At 37.0% G+C, this 16,829-nt stretch overlaps 1 protein-coding gene across 6 annotated transcripts in view; it reads right to left on the bottom strand.

The window, feature by feature from the left end:
• Positions 1-732: 732 nt before the first annotated feature.
• The window catches only part of LOC106072680 (zinc finger protein 99-like), a 43,295-nt gene continuing 27,198 nt past the window's right edge, over positions 733-16,829 (bottom strand). For 3 of the 6 annotated variants that reach the window (XM_056041810.1, XM_056041811.1, XM_013233102.2), the window contains one exon: positions 733-3,842. In XM_056041810.1, coding sequence (XP_055897785.1) covers positions 1,524-3,842 — 2,319 coding nt within the window. In that variant the 3' untranslated portion in view covers positions 733-1,523. Of the gene's footprint in view, positions 3,843-4,613; positions 4,723-5,849; positions 5,964-16,829 lie in introns of those variants that run through there. The other 3 variants (XM_013233105.2, XM_056041812.1, XM_056041813.1) reach the window with 3 other exon arrangements.

A 16,829-nucleotide genomic window follows, 5' to 3' on the forward strand; every position in this document is an offset into this window, starting at 1 on the left:
TCAGGCCATGTCGTGCCCATAATCCCTCAAGGGGGAATAACCCTTTTTATACCGGTACAGTGAAGTAATTAAAAACAAGGTCCACTCTCAGTTCAGATGGTAAAAATGTATACAATTTAATAAAAAATCTGTAGTAAATATATATATTCACAAATTCTTTGCCCTATCACAAGTCAAATCTTCGTAGTCAAACCCACCTCCAGGAAAAAGCCCAATATTTTTCCAGGGTCGACATTATCAAACAGTGTTTTAAAGCTGAGTGCTCTAAAATAGTTCTCCAAATATCCTGGTGTCTGGGGCAAGGGTGGAACAGAAAACTCCTTCACAGAGTCCATAAAGTCCCGCCGCATCGTTCCACTCGGGCGTTATAATGGGCGGATGGATTGGCGGTTCCATCACGGTGCTTGTGGAGGTTAAAGAAAAGAGACACGAAGGCAATCAACTGTAACCAACTCAGCCTCCGACCGATACTAGCGAGCGTGTCTTTTTTTTTTTTACGGGGCTTGTGCGCTTCATGTATGCCACCACCGGTTCGGGTATCCTTGCGGTCGATATCATGTTGGATCCTTCAGACAATACGGTGGGTAAAGAGCCATTGGTTCAAGCCTGTCTATCGGGAAAAAAAAAATCCTTCCTCGCCGATATCCCCTAGACTTCATTAAAAGGATTCGATTCTAAGTGCACTAATGTCTTTATGATATAGAAAATACAAACAAGCAGGAAAACAGTTGATGCTCTGCGTAAAATTACTTTATTTAACCTGTACAATATTTGGTTTGCAATGAACAAGAAAATCAAACTCAATGTTTCAGCATTAATACAACGTAGTAAAAAATCTAATAAAAGTGGTTGTTTAAAAAAAATCATTTCTATTCTAATTAAAGAATTTCTAGAATGTACAAACGTTTCACAATTACAACATTAATACACAAGCCGACAAACTAACCGCTCAGTTAGTGAATTGCTTATGAAAATAGAAATTACATAGTTTTCTATTGTTTGTTTCAAACTTACTTTAAAGCGGCGACCTATCAAGGGAACTAATTAAGCTTATACCATTACTTCATTTAAGTACAATTTCTTCCTCTTGTTCAAGATACCAAGCAAAATAATTAATTACTAATAGTTAATTAACAAATTGGTTACCCTTTTTGTTTATTATTGATGCTTGTTTGTTTTTTCTGGTAAAAGAAACGGTTTTGCAAATTTTCATCTTGATCCCAGATTGGGTGTCGGAGAAGTAACGTGTAAAACCATTTTACCAAACAGAAAGCGTCAATATGAGCTTCGTAAAAATAAATCATCTCATAACATTTACATTTTGACATTTAAAGGTTTTAGACCAGAAAGAATTACCATACCTGGTATCTCAAACAGTTAGGTAAGGACTGAGTGAATTTTATGGTAGCGATTACATTAATTCTTTATAGCAGATAAGACTTAATTAACAGGCATGACATTTAAAAACTAAATATTTAATTAATCTCTAGTCAATTGTCTTTTGATTTCATTTTCAACACATTCTAAGCTGAAATAATTTCTTTACCAGAACCAGAATGATTCATCTTATGCCTATTTAACTGATTGAGCCAAGAAAATTTTTTAAAACAAATTTGACATTTATATGACTTTTTACCAGAGTGAATCCTCTCATGCTGTTTTAAATATGAGGAACAAGTGAATCCTCTTTGACAAATTTGACATTTAAATGACTTTTTACCAGTGTGAACAATCTTATGCCTTTTTAAGTGACATATGCGAGCAAATTTTCTTTGGCAAATTTGACATTTAAATGGCTTTTCACCAGTGTGAACAATCTTATGCTGTTTTAAACATGAGGAATATGTGAATCCTTTTTGACAAACTTCACATTTAAATGGCTTTTTGCCAGAATGAGTTTGTTCATGCCTTTTTAAGTATGAGGAATGTATGAATCCTTTTTGACAAATTTGACATTTAAATATCCTTTTACCAGAATGATTCATAATATGCCTTTTTAAATATAAGAGCAGAGCAAATTTTTTAGAGCAAATTAGACATTTAAATGGCATTTCACCAGAATGAATCGTCTTATGCTGTTTTAAATATGAGAAATTTGTGAAACGTTTTTGACAAATTTCACATTTAAATGGCTTATAGCCTGAATGATTTCTCTCATGCTGTTTTAAGGTTGAGGAACGATTGAATGCTTTTTGACAAATTTGACATTTAAATGGCTTTATACCAGAATGAACTCTCTCATGCTGTTTTAAAAATAAGGAATCTGTAAACCTTTTTTGACAAATTTGACATTGGAATGGCTTTTCACCAGAATGAATCATCTCATGCTTTTTTAAATATGACTTAGTTCTAAATGCTTTTTGGCAAATTTGACATTTAGATAGCTTTTTACCAGCATGAGTCATGCTGTGCGATTTTAATTGAGAGAGCCGTACAAAATTCTGTGGACAAATTTGACATTGAAATGGCTTTTTACCAGAGTGAATCCTCTCATGCTGTCTTAAAGTTGAGCGTAGAGTGAATTTTCTTTGACAAATTTGACATTCAAATAGTTTTTCACCAGAATGAATCATTTCATGCTCTTTTAAACTACCAAAACGAATGAATTCTTTTTGACAAATTTTACATTGAAATGGCTTTTCACCAGAATGAATCTTCTCATGCCTTTGTAGGCCTGAGAACCAAGAAAAATTTTTTTGACAAATTTTACATTGAAATGATTTTTTACCAGAATGAACTATCTCATGACGTTTTAAACTTGAGGAAAGAGTGAATTCTTTTTGACAAATATGACATTTAAATGACTTTTTACCTGAATGAATCCTTTCATGCATTTTTAAAGAGGAAGAATGAGCAAATTTTCTTTGACAAATTATACATTGAAATGACTTTTTACCAGAATGAGTTCTCTCATGGGATTTTAAACTTGAGGCGAGAGCAAATTCTTTTTTACAAATTTGACATGCGAATCGCTTAATACCAGAATGAATTATCTCATGACTTTTTAATGTAGAACGACGAGTGTATTCCTTAAGACAAATGTGACACTGAAATGGCTTTTTAGCAGAATGAGTTATCTCATGGGTCTTTAAGCTTGAGGACCAATGGAATTCTTTGAAACAAATTTGACATTTAAATTGCTTTTTACCAGAATGAGTTATCTCATGCCTTTTTAAACTAACCAAATGAATGAATTCTTTTTGACAAATCTCACACTTAAATGTTTTTTTAACAGAATGAAACTTCAAATGCTGTTTTAATGTTGAGGAATACATGAATTCTTTCTGGCAAATCTGACATTTGAATTGTTTTATTCCACAATGAAGTGCTAGATGAGTTTTTAAAAGATATTTATAAGATATTTGTTTTTGACATAAGTCACACTTAAATGTTTTTAGTTTTATTGCACAATGACGTGCTAGATGAGTTTTTAAATAGTCTATTGTAGATAAATGTTTTTGACACAAGTCACATTTAAATGTCTGTTGTTTTATTCCACAATGAAGAGCTAGATGAGATTTTAAATATTTTCTAGATATTAGTTTTTGGCATAAGTCACACTTAACCGTTTTTAGTTTTACTCCACAATGAAGTTCGAGGTGAACTTTTAAAGAATATTTAGTAAAAATTTGTTTTTGACACAAGTCACACGTAAAAGTTTCATGGTTCTTGGAGATTGATAAAGAAGATTGTTTCTCTGCACAAACCATCTGATACCGGTAAGTTTTATTTTCAATGGATTCATTTTGTTCTTCAGATTGAAAGTTTTTTGCTTGTACATCTTTGTTAGGAGTGTTTTTAGCAAAAATATCTTGCTTTAAAAGCATTTCTTGATTTCCATTCTGTAGAAAGAAAGAAATAAAAAGCTAGCTTGAACAACATAAATCTTTGATTCCTCTAAAAAAAAACAATCATCTTATTTTGAACAATTTCCAGACCTGCCTACCATTCCGCAAAATGCGTATTCGTTTCGCAGAATCTCCCAAATATGACAGCCAGTACGCAAATACGAATTTAACCTGTAGCGTTACGCATTTCGTATCTTTTTTTTCCCTCCCTAAACGAGAGGTCACGGAGGTCACGCTAAGCCGTTCTACTATAGGGGGAAAAACAGTAAAGGTGGGGTGAACACATTGTGCCCAGATCTATACGTTGATTGGTTCGTAATAGCAATTAGATCTAGTCTACAAATGAAGAACGCGAGAGTGATAATCAGCCACCAACATGACTTTTTATTTTCATTAGAAATTAATTATTTTGGAGCTTAAAAAAAGTCGAATGCAAAAAAAGAATTCCTGATTTCCGTAAAAAAAATATCGAAGCGCTATTGATTCAAAACATCGTAGATCTATTTTAGCTAGACGTCTATATCTAGATCTATATAGACTAGACCTCTAGATCTAAGAATCTAGATGGATCTAGATTTAGATTTACATCTACTTATTATACAGTAGATCTAGATTAAGATAGATCTAGCTACTGTCTAAGTCTAAGCTAGATTCTCATCTACATTCTAGATCTAGAATGACTAGAAGTAGAAGTAGTAGAAGAGATCTTGGTTTACGTTTGTAGCGGATCCGCGGGACCGGTAACTCACTACTAGTACTACTCACTTCACAACTAAATTCTTGTGTCTAGATCTAGCTTATTTATCTTATATTAGATTTAGGTTAAAGAACTAATCAAAGTAGAAAGAAATAACAAAGATGGCTGCCCCTTGAATTCCTGCAGAATTACCGAAAGAAGTGCTATGACTAGGTCTAGATCTAGATTCTAGAATCTACTTGTCTTTTCAGTTCTGGTCTAGTATCTCTGATCTCTAGATTCAGGTCCCGATTTCTACTATTACACAGAAAATCAACTCAGTTACACTACAGGGTAGATATAGTCTTTATAGGGAATTTTATCTAAAGCTCTGCAACTATTAGATCTAGATCTATATTTAGAAATTTTATTTTCCAAATTTACTAGTGACAGTTTAACATCACATATTTGAATTGAATTATCTATCTATCCATAGGCCTATATATATATTATATATCTATTATATATACCTATATACTATATATTATTATAGGGCCTATATATACACGCCAACTATTACATTAGACATTTGACATAGTCGATCGCGCAAGTGTTACAGATTCTGGTGCCATAATACACATTTTTACTTTCTTTTAGGTAGGCAGGTCTGAATTTCCTACTTTAAACTATGACTGGAAAAAAAAGAAAGAAAGAAAGAAACATGAGTAAATTAAGTCAATTGAAATTTGCATCTCAAGGAGTATGGTAATTATCAAATCGTACATATCCATTTACTTCCTTTGCTTCCAACAGTGAATTTGTAAAGGGTGCCTGGTTTGTTTCTTTCTAGATATATTTTCTAATCAATCAAAATGAGTTCATTTAGTGACAGTGAAGTTGATTTTCCAAATCTGAATAAATATAACCTAACCTGACCCGAGGAATTTATGGCTTCTGGTATAGATGAAGATTAATCTAGTAAGTGTGAATTATTAGGATTATTAGATTTTAATCTAGTCTGCACATGTAGTGGTCTATTTTTTCAAACAATCTATAGATTATTTTGATTTGGTGTGATAAAAAGTAACTAAAATGGGTGCAGCACATCCATGTGTTCTTTTACATTGTAAGATCTAGATAAATGTTTGAAAATTAATAAGCTTTAATTAATTTAAAATTTTAATGATGTACCGGGAGATCTATTGTTAGATCTAGATCTATAATTTAGGTACCATATAATAAGGTATCTTTGTTCTAATTTACATTAATGCAGCAAATGATTATTTCTTTTTCTTCAGAATCAGAAGAATCAAAATCTTTCACACCTCTACTGAAGAATGGACAGCTGTTGATTATCAGGATTGTGGTTCCAGGCCAGCTTCATTTACAGCCCATCCAGGCTCAAAACATGCACCAGCTCCAGGTGAAAGACCTATGGACTGTGTCAATCTTTTTTTGACTGATGTCATCGTAAATTTGATTGTCAATGAAAAAAAAAAATATGCCCGTCGATTCATGACAACTATAAAAGCCTGAAAAGAACACCAAGTGCAATTACTTCCGGGGCGCCACTCATCAGGCGACCTGATTACATAGTGACATAATCAGCATTTTTTTTTCTATTATTCCGTTCACATTTTGTTATTGTGTTTAGGGAATGAAAGTGTTTCTAGTTTTATGGACTATTTTATTAGTGAACATATTAAAAACCAGTGTTTCAGTGGATAGCGTGAATAATATGATCATCAATGAATCTATGTACATATCCGCCATCTTGTAAACAAATGGCCGATACATAACAAACTGCCATGAGCCCATCAACACATAGACTAAATGAAACAAATGAGGCTGTAGAGGATGAGTTCCAGTCAAGAACAGGAAAAGAGGACATCACTAAATAACAAAATGAACGAACTTGATTGTTGCTGCAGAAATTTCTACCAATTCCATGAAAGCTAGCTAATCTGTCCTGTCTCACTGAAACATGGCTAAATGAAATTATTCCCGACACATCAGTAGACATGGATGCGTTTCTTTTGTACAGACCAGACAGAACAACAGATAGTGGAAAAACAAGGGGAGGACTAACCATTTATGTAAATAAACAGTATTGCTGTGTCAACAATATTTCAATCAAAACTAAAGTGTGTACGACCGATATTGAACTAATATTATTTAATATGTATCAATCTCAGGCTATACTACCTGCCGAGAGAGTTTCCACAAATCTACGACATACTTGTGTATATACCACCCACAGCCAACACAGAGAAAGCATCAGAACATATAGTAGACATTGTACATAATGTTGAGACAAAAAGTCCTGATGCTGTCTGACTGGTTATGGGAGATTTCAATCATCTTTCGTTAGCTCAACACATAGTCAATATGTTAATTGTCCTGCAAGGCACGATAAAACCTTGGACATGTGTTATAGCAACATAAAAATGGCCTACACATATCGATCGTTATTTCCTCTCGGAGAGTCGGACCACACAATGATCCATCGTACACCCACATACAAACCGGTTTTAAAAACTACAAAACCCATAGTACAGTCCATCCAGTCATTGGTCTGACTACGCTGTTTTACAGCTACAAAGTTGTCTGGAGCAAACAGATTGGGACATGTTTGTAAACAACTGCCCTGACATAGATAAAGTTACAACAACCGTTAATTCTTACATCCAGTTCTATGAAAACATGATTGTACCCAAGAAGAAAATTTGATCATTCAGTACTAATAGACCCTGGATGACCAAAGAAATTACTATTTAAACAAGTAAACACCGCCAAAGCCTCGAGACCTGACAAATTAAGTGGCAAACTTGTAAAGCTATGTGCGGAACAACTGGCTTATATCTATATCTTTTGTGCTATATTCAACAAGTCCTGGCAAATGCACAAAATACCTTCCATTTGGAAGGCATCTGAAATAATTCCAGTACCCAAAAAGAAGATCATTGCTTCCAACAACGACCCGTAGCCCTTACATCAATTCCAATGAAGTGACTGGAGAAAATGATTTTAAAACATCTACTGAAAGAAGTCGAAACACGTCTTGACCCCAAGAAGTACAGAAGATGCAATACTATTCATGCTGAATTGTCTATACCATCATCTTGATACTCAGAGACACTACGCCAGAGTTATTCGTAGATTTTTCATTTGCATTCAACACCATCCAACCACATCGCCTGATACAAAAACTATCTGAATTGAATGTTAGCAAAAACATACAAGCTTGGATTCTAAACTTTCTTATCAAATGCCCACAATATGTAAAAGTGAATGGGCATGTGTCAGGCACGAGAGAGAGCTTAGCACTGGAGCGCCGCAGGGGAGCATCCTGTCACCAGTAGTGTATACCATATACACAAATGACATTCAGAGCCTATCAGATGACACTCCCATCATAAAATTTGCTGAGGACACAGCAATCATTGGCCTTATTGCAGGTAACGAAAATCTGTACCATTCAACAATTAACACTTTTTACCAATCCATCCATCCCAGTGGCGCTACAGCCCATGGAGGGCTCTGGCCTGCTTACACATATCCTTCCATTCAGATCTCTCCTGGGCCTTTCGTCTCCATGCCCTAACCCCAAGCTGTTGCAGATCTGCTTCCACATCATCAATCCATCGCATTAAGGGTCTGCCTTTGGGTCGCATGCCTTTTGGTTTTTGCCTGTATACGATTTTCGCTCCTCTGTTACCTGACATTCTTTCAATGTGACCTGCCCAACGTAGTCTTCACTATCGGTGGGTCTTCATACAAGTGATATATATCTCATGGTTAGTGCATGTCCTTCACCCTGTTTCATCCTGTATACCAATGGTGTATAGATAACTTTCTAATTTTAAATGTTCAGAAAACTAAAGAAATGATTATTGACTTTAGGAAACAAAAAGGCCATATTGCAGAAATTCAGATAAAAAATCAAACCATAGAACAAGTACAAGAATATAAATATCTAGGAACAACCATCAACAACAAACTGAAATGGAGTGAACACGGTCAAAACCTCTACACAAAAATTCACCAGCGACTCTTCTATTCTCAGAAAGCTAAGAAAATTTGACATCAACAAAACAATTATTAAACTTTTTTTTATACAGCAACCATCAGCAGTCTAATTAACTTTGCCATCACCTGCTAGTATGGTAATACAACACTAGCACAAAGACTTCTAAATAGACTAATTAAAAAAGCTTCGCATATCGCTCGAATGCAAGGACAAAGAAGCCACACAGTGGGTATAAAAAATGGCGTCCCCCAAGGAGGAGTCCTATCCCCAACATTTTTCCTAATATTCATAAATGAACTAAATCAAAAGCTACCAAAAAAAGTTAAAAGCAGCATGTATGCAGATGACCTTGCCTTAATTAGCACAGAAGAATATGTAGGAACATCGAAATTTTGATTACAAGATGCTCTTGATAAACTCAATAATTGGTCCAAAGACCTTGGGGGAGCTACCACCTTCTACCAAGCGCGTCCCCAGGTGGCGGATAGGGGAAAGACCCTTAGATATAAGGGTTAGCTGTGAATAGCAAATAAACAGCCGCGGACCAACTGGTTTGCAGTCATGGAGGATGAGGTGAAGTATTCCAGTGGTTAGAATATTTACTAAAAACATCTCAGAAATCCAGGGAAATGATTGCAAAAAGCGAGTATAGGGCGCTCTAACTCTAAACCCAGGTAGATGAAACCCGTTAGCTAGGGATAGCAGTTCATCTAGGAGAGAAAACTCCGAAAATAAACACCTGCTGCCTTGCAGATGATCTTGGATGATCAAAGGCTATGGGAGCACACCCAGAAAGAAAAGCAGGCTGAAGTCGGAGTCAATGGGCCTCCTGGCGCATAACACATTGACACGCAACCTCATCTATGTTGGAGTTCAGTAACGATTCTAATAGATGTGGCGTCCTGCCTGTGGAATCCCGCAGCGCAGGTAGGGGGCCGGGCTCTCCGCCTCGAAGGAGCCCACACAAGCGAGCTGGTGGTTCTTCTATCTCTGCCTGTGGAGCCAGGAGCAGGGACAAGAAAGTAAATACTACTGGCCAACACTCCAAGACCAAAAGTCTAAAAATCTTACAATGGAACGCAGAGGGCATCCAAAAGAAAAAAGAAGCTCTAAAAATATTTCTGCATGAGAAAGAAATTGATGTAGCTTGCATCCAAGAAACTCATTTGAACAGTAATCTTCGTTTCTCCATTAGAGGCTACACCTGCATCAGACAAGATAGAGAAATCAGACCTAAAGGAGGAATCCTCACCCTCATTAAAAATGATATCCCTACCACAGACATAACTATGCCCAACTCCTCAGAATCAGAAATAATGGGAACTAAGCTAATTCTCCCAGATGGAAATATTAATCTATTTAACTGCTACTTCCCACCAGACAAGGAAATAGAGATTGACCACATTCAAATACCTGACCAAGAAGACTGTCTAATCTTAGGAGATATGAATAGTCACTCTCAGAGCTGGGGATACCCAGACCTAAATGCCAGGGGAGAAGAAATTGAAGAATGGCAAGCAGAGAACAGACTTATCTTGCTAAATAAACCTGAGGACAAACCAACCTTTTTTTCAAGAGCCTGGCTAACATCAACCACTCCAGATCTAGCCTTTGCAACAGACAACTTATCCAAAAAGTGCACTAGAGAAGTTGCAGACCAGCTAGCCACCAGCGACCACAGACCCATATTGATCAGTATCAATACCTCCTTCAAAATATCAGAAAACTCCACCATCCCCAGATGGAACTACAAAAAAGCCAACTGGCACCTATTCTCAAAGCTCACAGACCTATATACAACTTCAATAAACTGCAAATCAAATCAGGTTAATAAGTCATTCTCAGCTTTCTCTAAAGCAATACTCCTAGCAGCTAAGGAATCAATTCCTAGAGGAGCAAGAAAAGATTATATCCCCAACTGGTCTGATCACCTTCAACAACTCCACAATGCCACTATTGAAGCCAGAAACACAGTAGAAAATAACCCTTGTATAGAAAATAACATAAATCTAAAAGCAGCTAACGCAGTTTTCAGGAAAAATTACCTTTCCGCCATGAGGAAAAGTTGGCATGAAAAAACAGAACAACTAAACGTAGATAGAGATGGCCACAAACTCTGGCGTATAGCCAAATGTCTCAACCAGGAAGAAAACAGAACAACTCCTATAGTAATAGAAAAGGACAACAAACCCCTGAAAGGCCAAGAAGCAGCAAATGAATTCATTAAGTTTTTCCAAAGCGTAGGACAAATACAAATTAATGAAAGTAGAAATAAAGATGTAAACTCAGAAATCCAAGATAAATTTAAAGAAAACAATCCAGCTTACTCCTTGGGAATGACCACTAATCTTAAAATGAAGGAACTAGATGAATCCCTAAAAGCCCTCAAACCAAAACAAGCCCCGGGCCCAGACAAAATATCAAATGACATGCTTCTTCACTTGGGTCCTCAAGCCAAAAGAAAACTGCTACAATTATTCAATGCTAGCTGGAAATCTGGCAGAATTCCAAACATCTGGAAAAAAGCCATTATGATCCCTATACTAAAGCACGGCAAGCCAAGAAATAATCTGGATAGCTACCGTCCCATCAGCCTCACTAGCTGTACCTGCAAACTGATGGAAAGAGTGATAAATAGAAGGCTGACATGGATCCTTGAGTCAAATAACCTACTCACTGAAGCCCAGGCTGGCTTTAGAAAAGGCAGATCAACAGAAGATCAAATTGCCTTCATCACACAAGAAATAGAAGACGGCTTTCAAGAAAAGAAACCAACAACAATTGTGTGGGTTGACTTAGAAAAAGCATTTGACAAAGTCTGGGAACAAGGTCTCTTGCTCAAGCTAATCCAGCATCACATATCCCACAGAATGTACAACTGGATAAAGGAATACCTAAATAATAGAAAAGCCTTAGTTTGCATGCAAGGACAAAGAAGCCACACAGTGGGTATAAAAAATGGTGTCCCCCAAGGAGGAGTCCTATCCCCAACACTTTTCCTAATATTCATAAACGATCTAAATCAAAACCTACCCAAAAAAGTTAAGAGCAGCATGTATGCAGATGACCTTGCCTTAATTAGCACAGAAGAATATGTAGGAACATCGAAATTTCGATTACAAGATGCTCTTGATAAACTCAATAATTGGTCCAAAGACTGGGGCATGTCCATTAACACAAAAAAGACAACATATACCATATTCTCACTGTCAACAAAACAACAAACAATAAAATTAACATTAGATAAGGAAGCTTTAGAAAAAAATGACAGCCCTACTTATCTTGGAGTCACCTATGACCCGCGACTAACCTGGAAAAACCAAATAGATAAAACACAGAGTAAAGGCATCCAGAGACTATCCCTCTTGAAAAAATTAGCTGGCACAGATTGGGGAGCAAATCACAACATCCTGAAAAAGACCTATACCAGTTATGTAAGACCTGTACTAGAATATGGTGCCACAGCATGGGGCTCAGCAGCCCAAACCAACCTTAGAAAAATAGACAAGGTTCAAAATATTGGTCTAAGGATAATGACAGGAGCAATCAAAACAACACCCATAAGAGCTATGGAGGAAACCGCTGCCCTGATCTCTCTGGATGAAAGAAGAGAAATAAAAATCCTTTCCCAATTCACAAAATTGGAAACCTTGGAGAGGCACCCACTCAGAACAAAAATCCACAAAACTGGCACAAAAAACCGTCTCAAAAGGACCAATTTCATACAGGAATCTCTAAACCTAAAAAAGAAACACCAACTTGAAAAAATTACTCTGGAATCCTCGATACACTATAATGAATCTCCACCCTGGGACGAAAGCCCTCTTCCTACTATAAGGGACCATATTGAAAACATAAAAAGAAAATCTGATTACAGACCAACAGAGCTCATGGAAATAGTGAACTGTTTTCTACATACCAATTACCCTAGCAATCAGTGGATCAGAGTTTACACGGATGGCTCATCCCATAAAGCCACCACAAATGGAGGAGCTGGAATACTTATCGAATGGCCAGATGGAGGAAAACTAGAAAAATCCTTTGCAACTGGAGAGCTCTCTGACAGTCACAGAGCAGAAAGGGAAGCACTAGCACTAGCTGCTACCATGCTAGCAAATCATCCAAGTTCCCCTCACAGTCAGATTGTCTTTCTAACAGACGCAAAAACAACCCTCCAAAGCCTGCAAAACTCTGATTCCCCTTATATTAAAAACCTCAGAACAGCACTCACAAAGCTCAACCACAACAGCAAAAAAAACTGTCATTCAATGGATACCAGCTCACATACAACTAGCAGGAAATGAGAAGGCTGACACACTCGCCAAGAGTGGGAGAACAAACTCACAAGTAAACTCTGCTCTCTATCCAGAAGAAATGAAGAAATTAATTGTAGATAAAATAAATGAGAAATGGACGAGCTCCCATCCAAATCACAAGAAAGATGATGCTTACTATAAGCTATCCCGACAAGACCAACGTCTAATCTTTCGACTCAGGACCGGACACAACAGAATGCGACAACACATGTTCCGGAAGCTCAAAATTGGAACCAGTGAAATCTGCCCATGTGGAGTATCACCAGAAAATGCCGACCACGTCCTCCAAAACTGCTCTCTCTACCAAGAGGCCCGTATAAGACATTGGCCCCAAATCACCCCAATAGAAAGAAAACTATATGGAGAGCTCCCTGATTTGGAAACCACTGCGCAGTTCATCTCATGTATTGGTCTAGTCATATGAACACTCCAACATAACAATGAGAACGATGAAGAAGAAAAAAGAAGAAGGTCCAAAGACTGGGGCATGTCCATTAACACAAAAAAGACAACATATACCATATTATCACTGTCAACAAAACAACAAGCAATAAAATTAACATTAGATAAGGAAGCTTTAGAAAAAATGACAGCCCTACTTATCTTGGAGTCACCTATGACCCGAGACTAACCTGGAAAAACCAAATAGATAAAACACAGAGTAAAGGCATCCAGAGACTATCCCTCTTGAAAAAATTAGCTGGCACAGATTGAGAAGCTAATCACAACATCCTGAAAAAGACCTATACCAGTTATGTAAAACCTGTACTAGAATATGGTGCCACAGCATGGGGCTCAGCAGCCCAAACCAACCTAAGAAAAATAGACAAGGTTCAAAATATTGGTTTAAGGATAATGACAGGAGCAATCAAAACAACACCCATAAGAGCTATGGAGGAAACCGCTGCCCTGATCTCTCTGATGAAAGAAGAGAAATAAAAATCCTTTCCCAATTCACTAAATTGGAAACCTTGGAGAGGCACCCACTCAGAACAAAAATCCACAAAACTGGCACAAAAAAATGTCTCAAAAGGACCAATTTCATACAGGAATCTCTAAACCTAAAAACGAAACACCAACTTGAAACTGGAATCCTCGATACACTATAATGAATCTCCACCCTGGGACGAAAGCCCTCTTCCTACTATAAGGGACCATATTGAAAACACAAAAAGAAAATCTGATTACAGACCAACAGAGCTCAAGGAAATAGTGAACTGTTTTCTACATACCAATTACCCTAGCAATCAGTGGATCAGAGTTTACACGGATGGCTCATCCCATAAAGCCACCACAAATGGAGGAGCTGGAATACTTATCGAATGGCCAGATGGAGGAAAACTAGAAAAATCCATTGCAACTGGAGAGCTCTCTGACAGTCACAGAGCAGAAAGGGAAGCATTAGCACTAGGTGCTACCATGCTAGCAAATCATCCAAGTTCCCCTCACAGTCAGATTGTCTTTCTAACAGACGCGAAAACAACCCTCCAAAGCTTGCAAAACTCTGATTGCCCTTATATTAAAAACCTCAGAACAGCACTTACAAAGCTCAACAACAACAGCAAAAAAACTGTTATTCAATGGATACCAGCTCACATACAACTAGCAGGAAATGAGAAGGCTGACACACTCGCCAAGAGTGGGAGAACAAACTCACAAGTAAACTCTGCACTCTATCCAGAAGAAATGAAGAAATTAATTGTAGATAAAATAAATGAGAAATTGACGAGCTCCCATCCAAATCACAAGAAAGATGACGCTTACTATAAGCTATCCCGACAAGACCAACGTCTAATCTTTCAACTCAGGACCGGACACAACAGAATGCGACTACACATGTTCCGGAAGCTCAAAATTGGAACCAGTGAAATCTGCCCATGTGGAGTATCACCAGAAAATGCTGACCACGTCCTCCAAAACTGCTCTCTCTACCAAGAGGCCCGTATAAGACATTGGCCCCAAATCACCCCAATAGAAAGAAAACTATATGGAGAGCTCCCTGATTTGGAAACCACTGCGCAGTTCATCTCATGTATTGGTCTAGTCATATGAACACTCCAACATAACAATGAGAACGATGAAGAAGAAGAAGAACTCGAATACAGCTACTATCTCTTGAAGAGCTTTTCATGAAAGATGCCTTTTCAAAACACTCTTGATTCTTAAGGACAACCTGCACCCATTAAACCACTGTTACATAAAATCTGAACGAAGTGGTCGTCTCCTTTCCATTAGGACTAAAACAGAAAGATTTAAAAAAAAACTTTATCCCACTTTCGGTCAGTGTTACAAGATCAGCTGTCGTCATCGAGAAGTGCATAGAAGTCAAATTCATAAAGCGCTGGTTGTGAATGTGTATGTGTTTTGTGTGTGAATGCTGTTCAAATTTTTCATCTATACTGTTATTGTACAGTAGTTACGCTGAGCTTGTCAATTGTAGTCAAACTGAATTTCCATTTGATTGAATCAATATAATTATCTTATCTTAAGATCTCAATTCCACAAATTGACACCTTTCTCAATTGAAGAGTTTAGGAGAAACTATGAACATGTGATTAAACAAGAAACTCAGTTATAAGCTACAATGCATATTGGGACTCGTGTAATTGCAGGAGCTGATAAAGCATTTCAATGCAAATATTAAATATTCCTACTACCTTAGTATGAACCTCAGCATTGATGTAAACATGATTGGGCTTAAAGTTTATATGCCAAATACTAGATATGCTAGAATCAGCAGTGAGTCTTGGTTTCTGTCAGATAGTGCTAAAGGCCAACTTTTCCAGTTTGAAATACTGTGGCAGTCAAGGTATATGAATTGGCAATCGCAGAACTTACACACATGAGCTAATTAGGCTTATGACTGTGCCAGATCTGTTAAGCAAAGAACACCACATAGGTATTGACAGTTTCTTTACTTCAGTTGAGTTGTTAGAATCTTTTAATGAAAACATCAAAGATTAAATAGAAAAGATCTTCTGGACAGACCAAAGATCTCAAGGCATTATTTCATCTTTCAAAACAACACCTCTGACAGACCAAAGATCTCAAGGAATTATTTCATCTATCACAACAACACCTCTGACAGACCAAAGGTCTCAAGGCATTATTTCATCTTTCACAATAAAAACTATGACAGACCAAAGTTCTCTAGGTACTATTTCATCTATCACAACAACACTTCTGACAGACCAAAGATCTCAAGGCATTATTTCGTCTATCACAACAAAAACTCTGACAGACCAAAGTTCTCTAGGTACTATTTCATCTATCACAACAACACCTCTGACAGACCAAAGATCTCAAGGCATTATTTCATCTTTCAAAACAACACCTCTGACAGACCAAAGATCTCAAGGAATTATTTCATCTATCACAACAACACCTCTGACAGACCAAAGGTCTCAAGGCATTATTTCATCTTTCACAATAAAAACTATGACAGACCAAAGTTCTCTAGGTACTATTTCATCTATCACAACAACACTTCTGACAGACCAAAGATCTCAAGGCATTATTTCGTCTATCACAACAAAAACTCTGACAGACCAAAGTTCTCTAGGTACTATTTCATCTATCACAACAACACCTCTGACAGACCAAAGATCTCAAGGCATTATTTCATCTATCACAACAACACCTCTGACAGACCAAAGTTCTCTAGGTACTATTTCATCTATCACAACAACACCTCTGACAGACCAAAGTTCTCTAGGTACTATTTCATCTATCACAACAACACCTCTGACAGACCAAAGATCTCTAGGTACTATTTCATCTATCACAACAACACCTCTGACAGACCAAAGATCTCAAGGAATTATTTCATCTTTCACAACAACACCTCTGACAGACCAAAGATCTCAAGGCATTATTTCATCTATCACAACAAAAACTCTGACAGACCAAAGTTCTCTAGGTACTATTTCATCTATCACAACAACACCTCTGACAGACCA

The sequence above is a fragment of the Biomphalaria glabrata genome, chromosome 9, assembly GCF_947242115.1.
Source record: "Biomphalaria glabrata chromosome 9, xgBioGlab47.1, whole genome shotgun sequence".
Classification (NCBI taxonomy): Eukaryota; Metazoa; Mollusca; class Gastropoda; family Planorbidae; genus Biomphalaria; species Biomphalaria glabrata.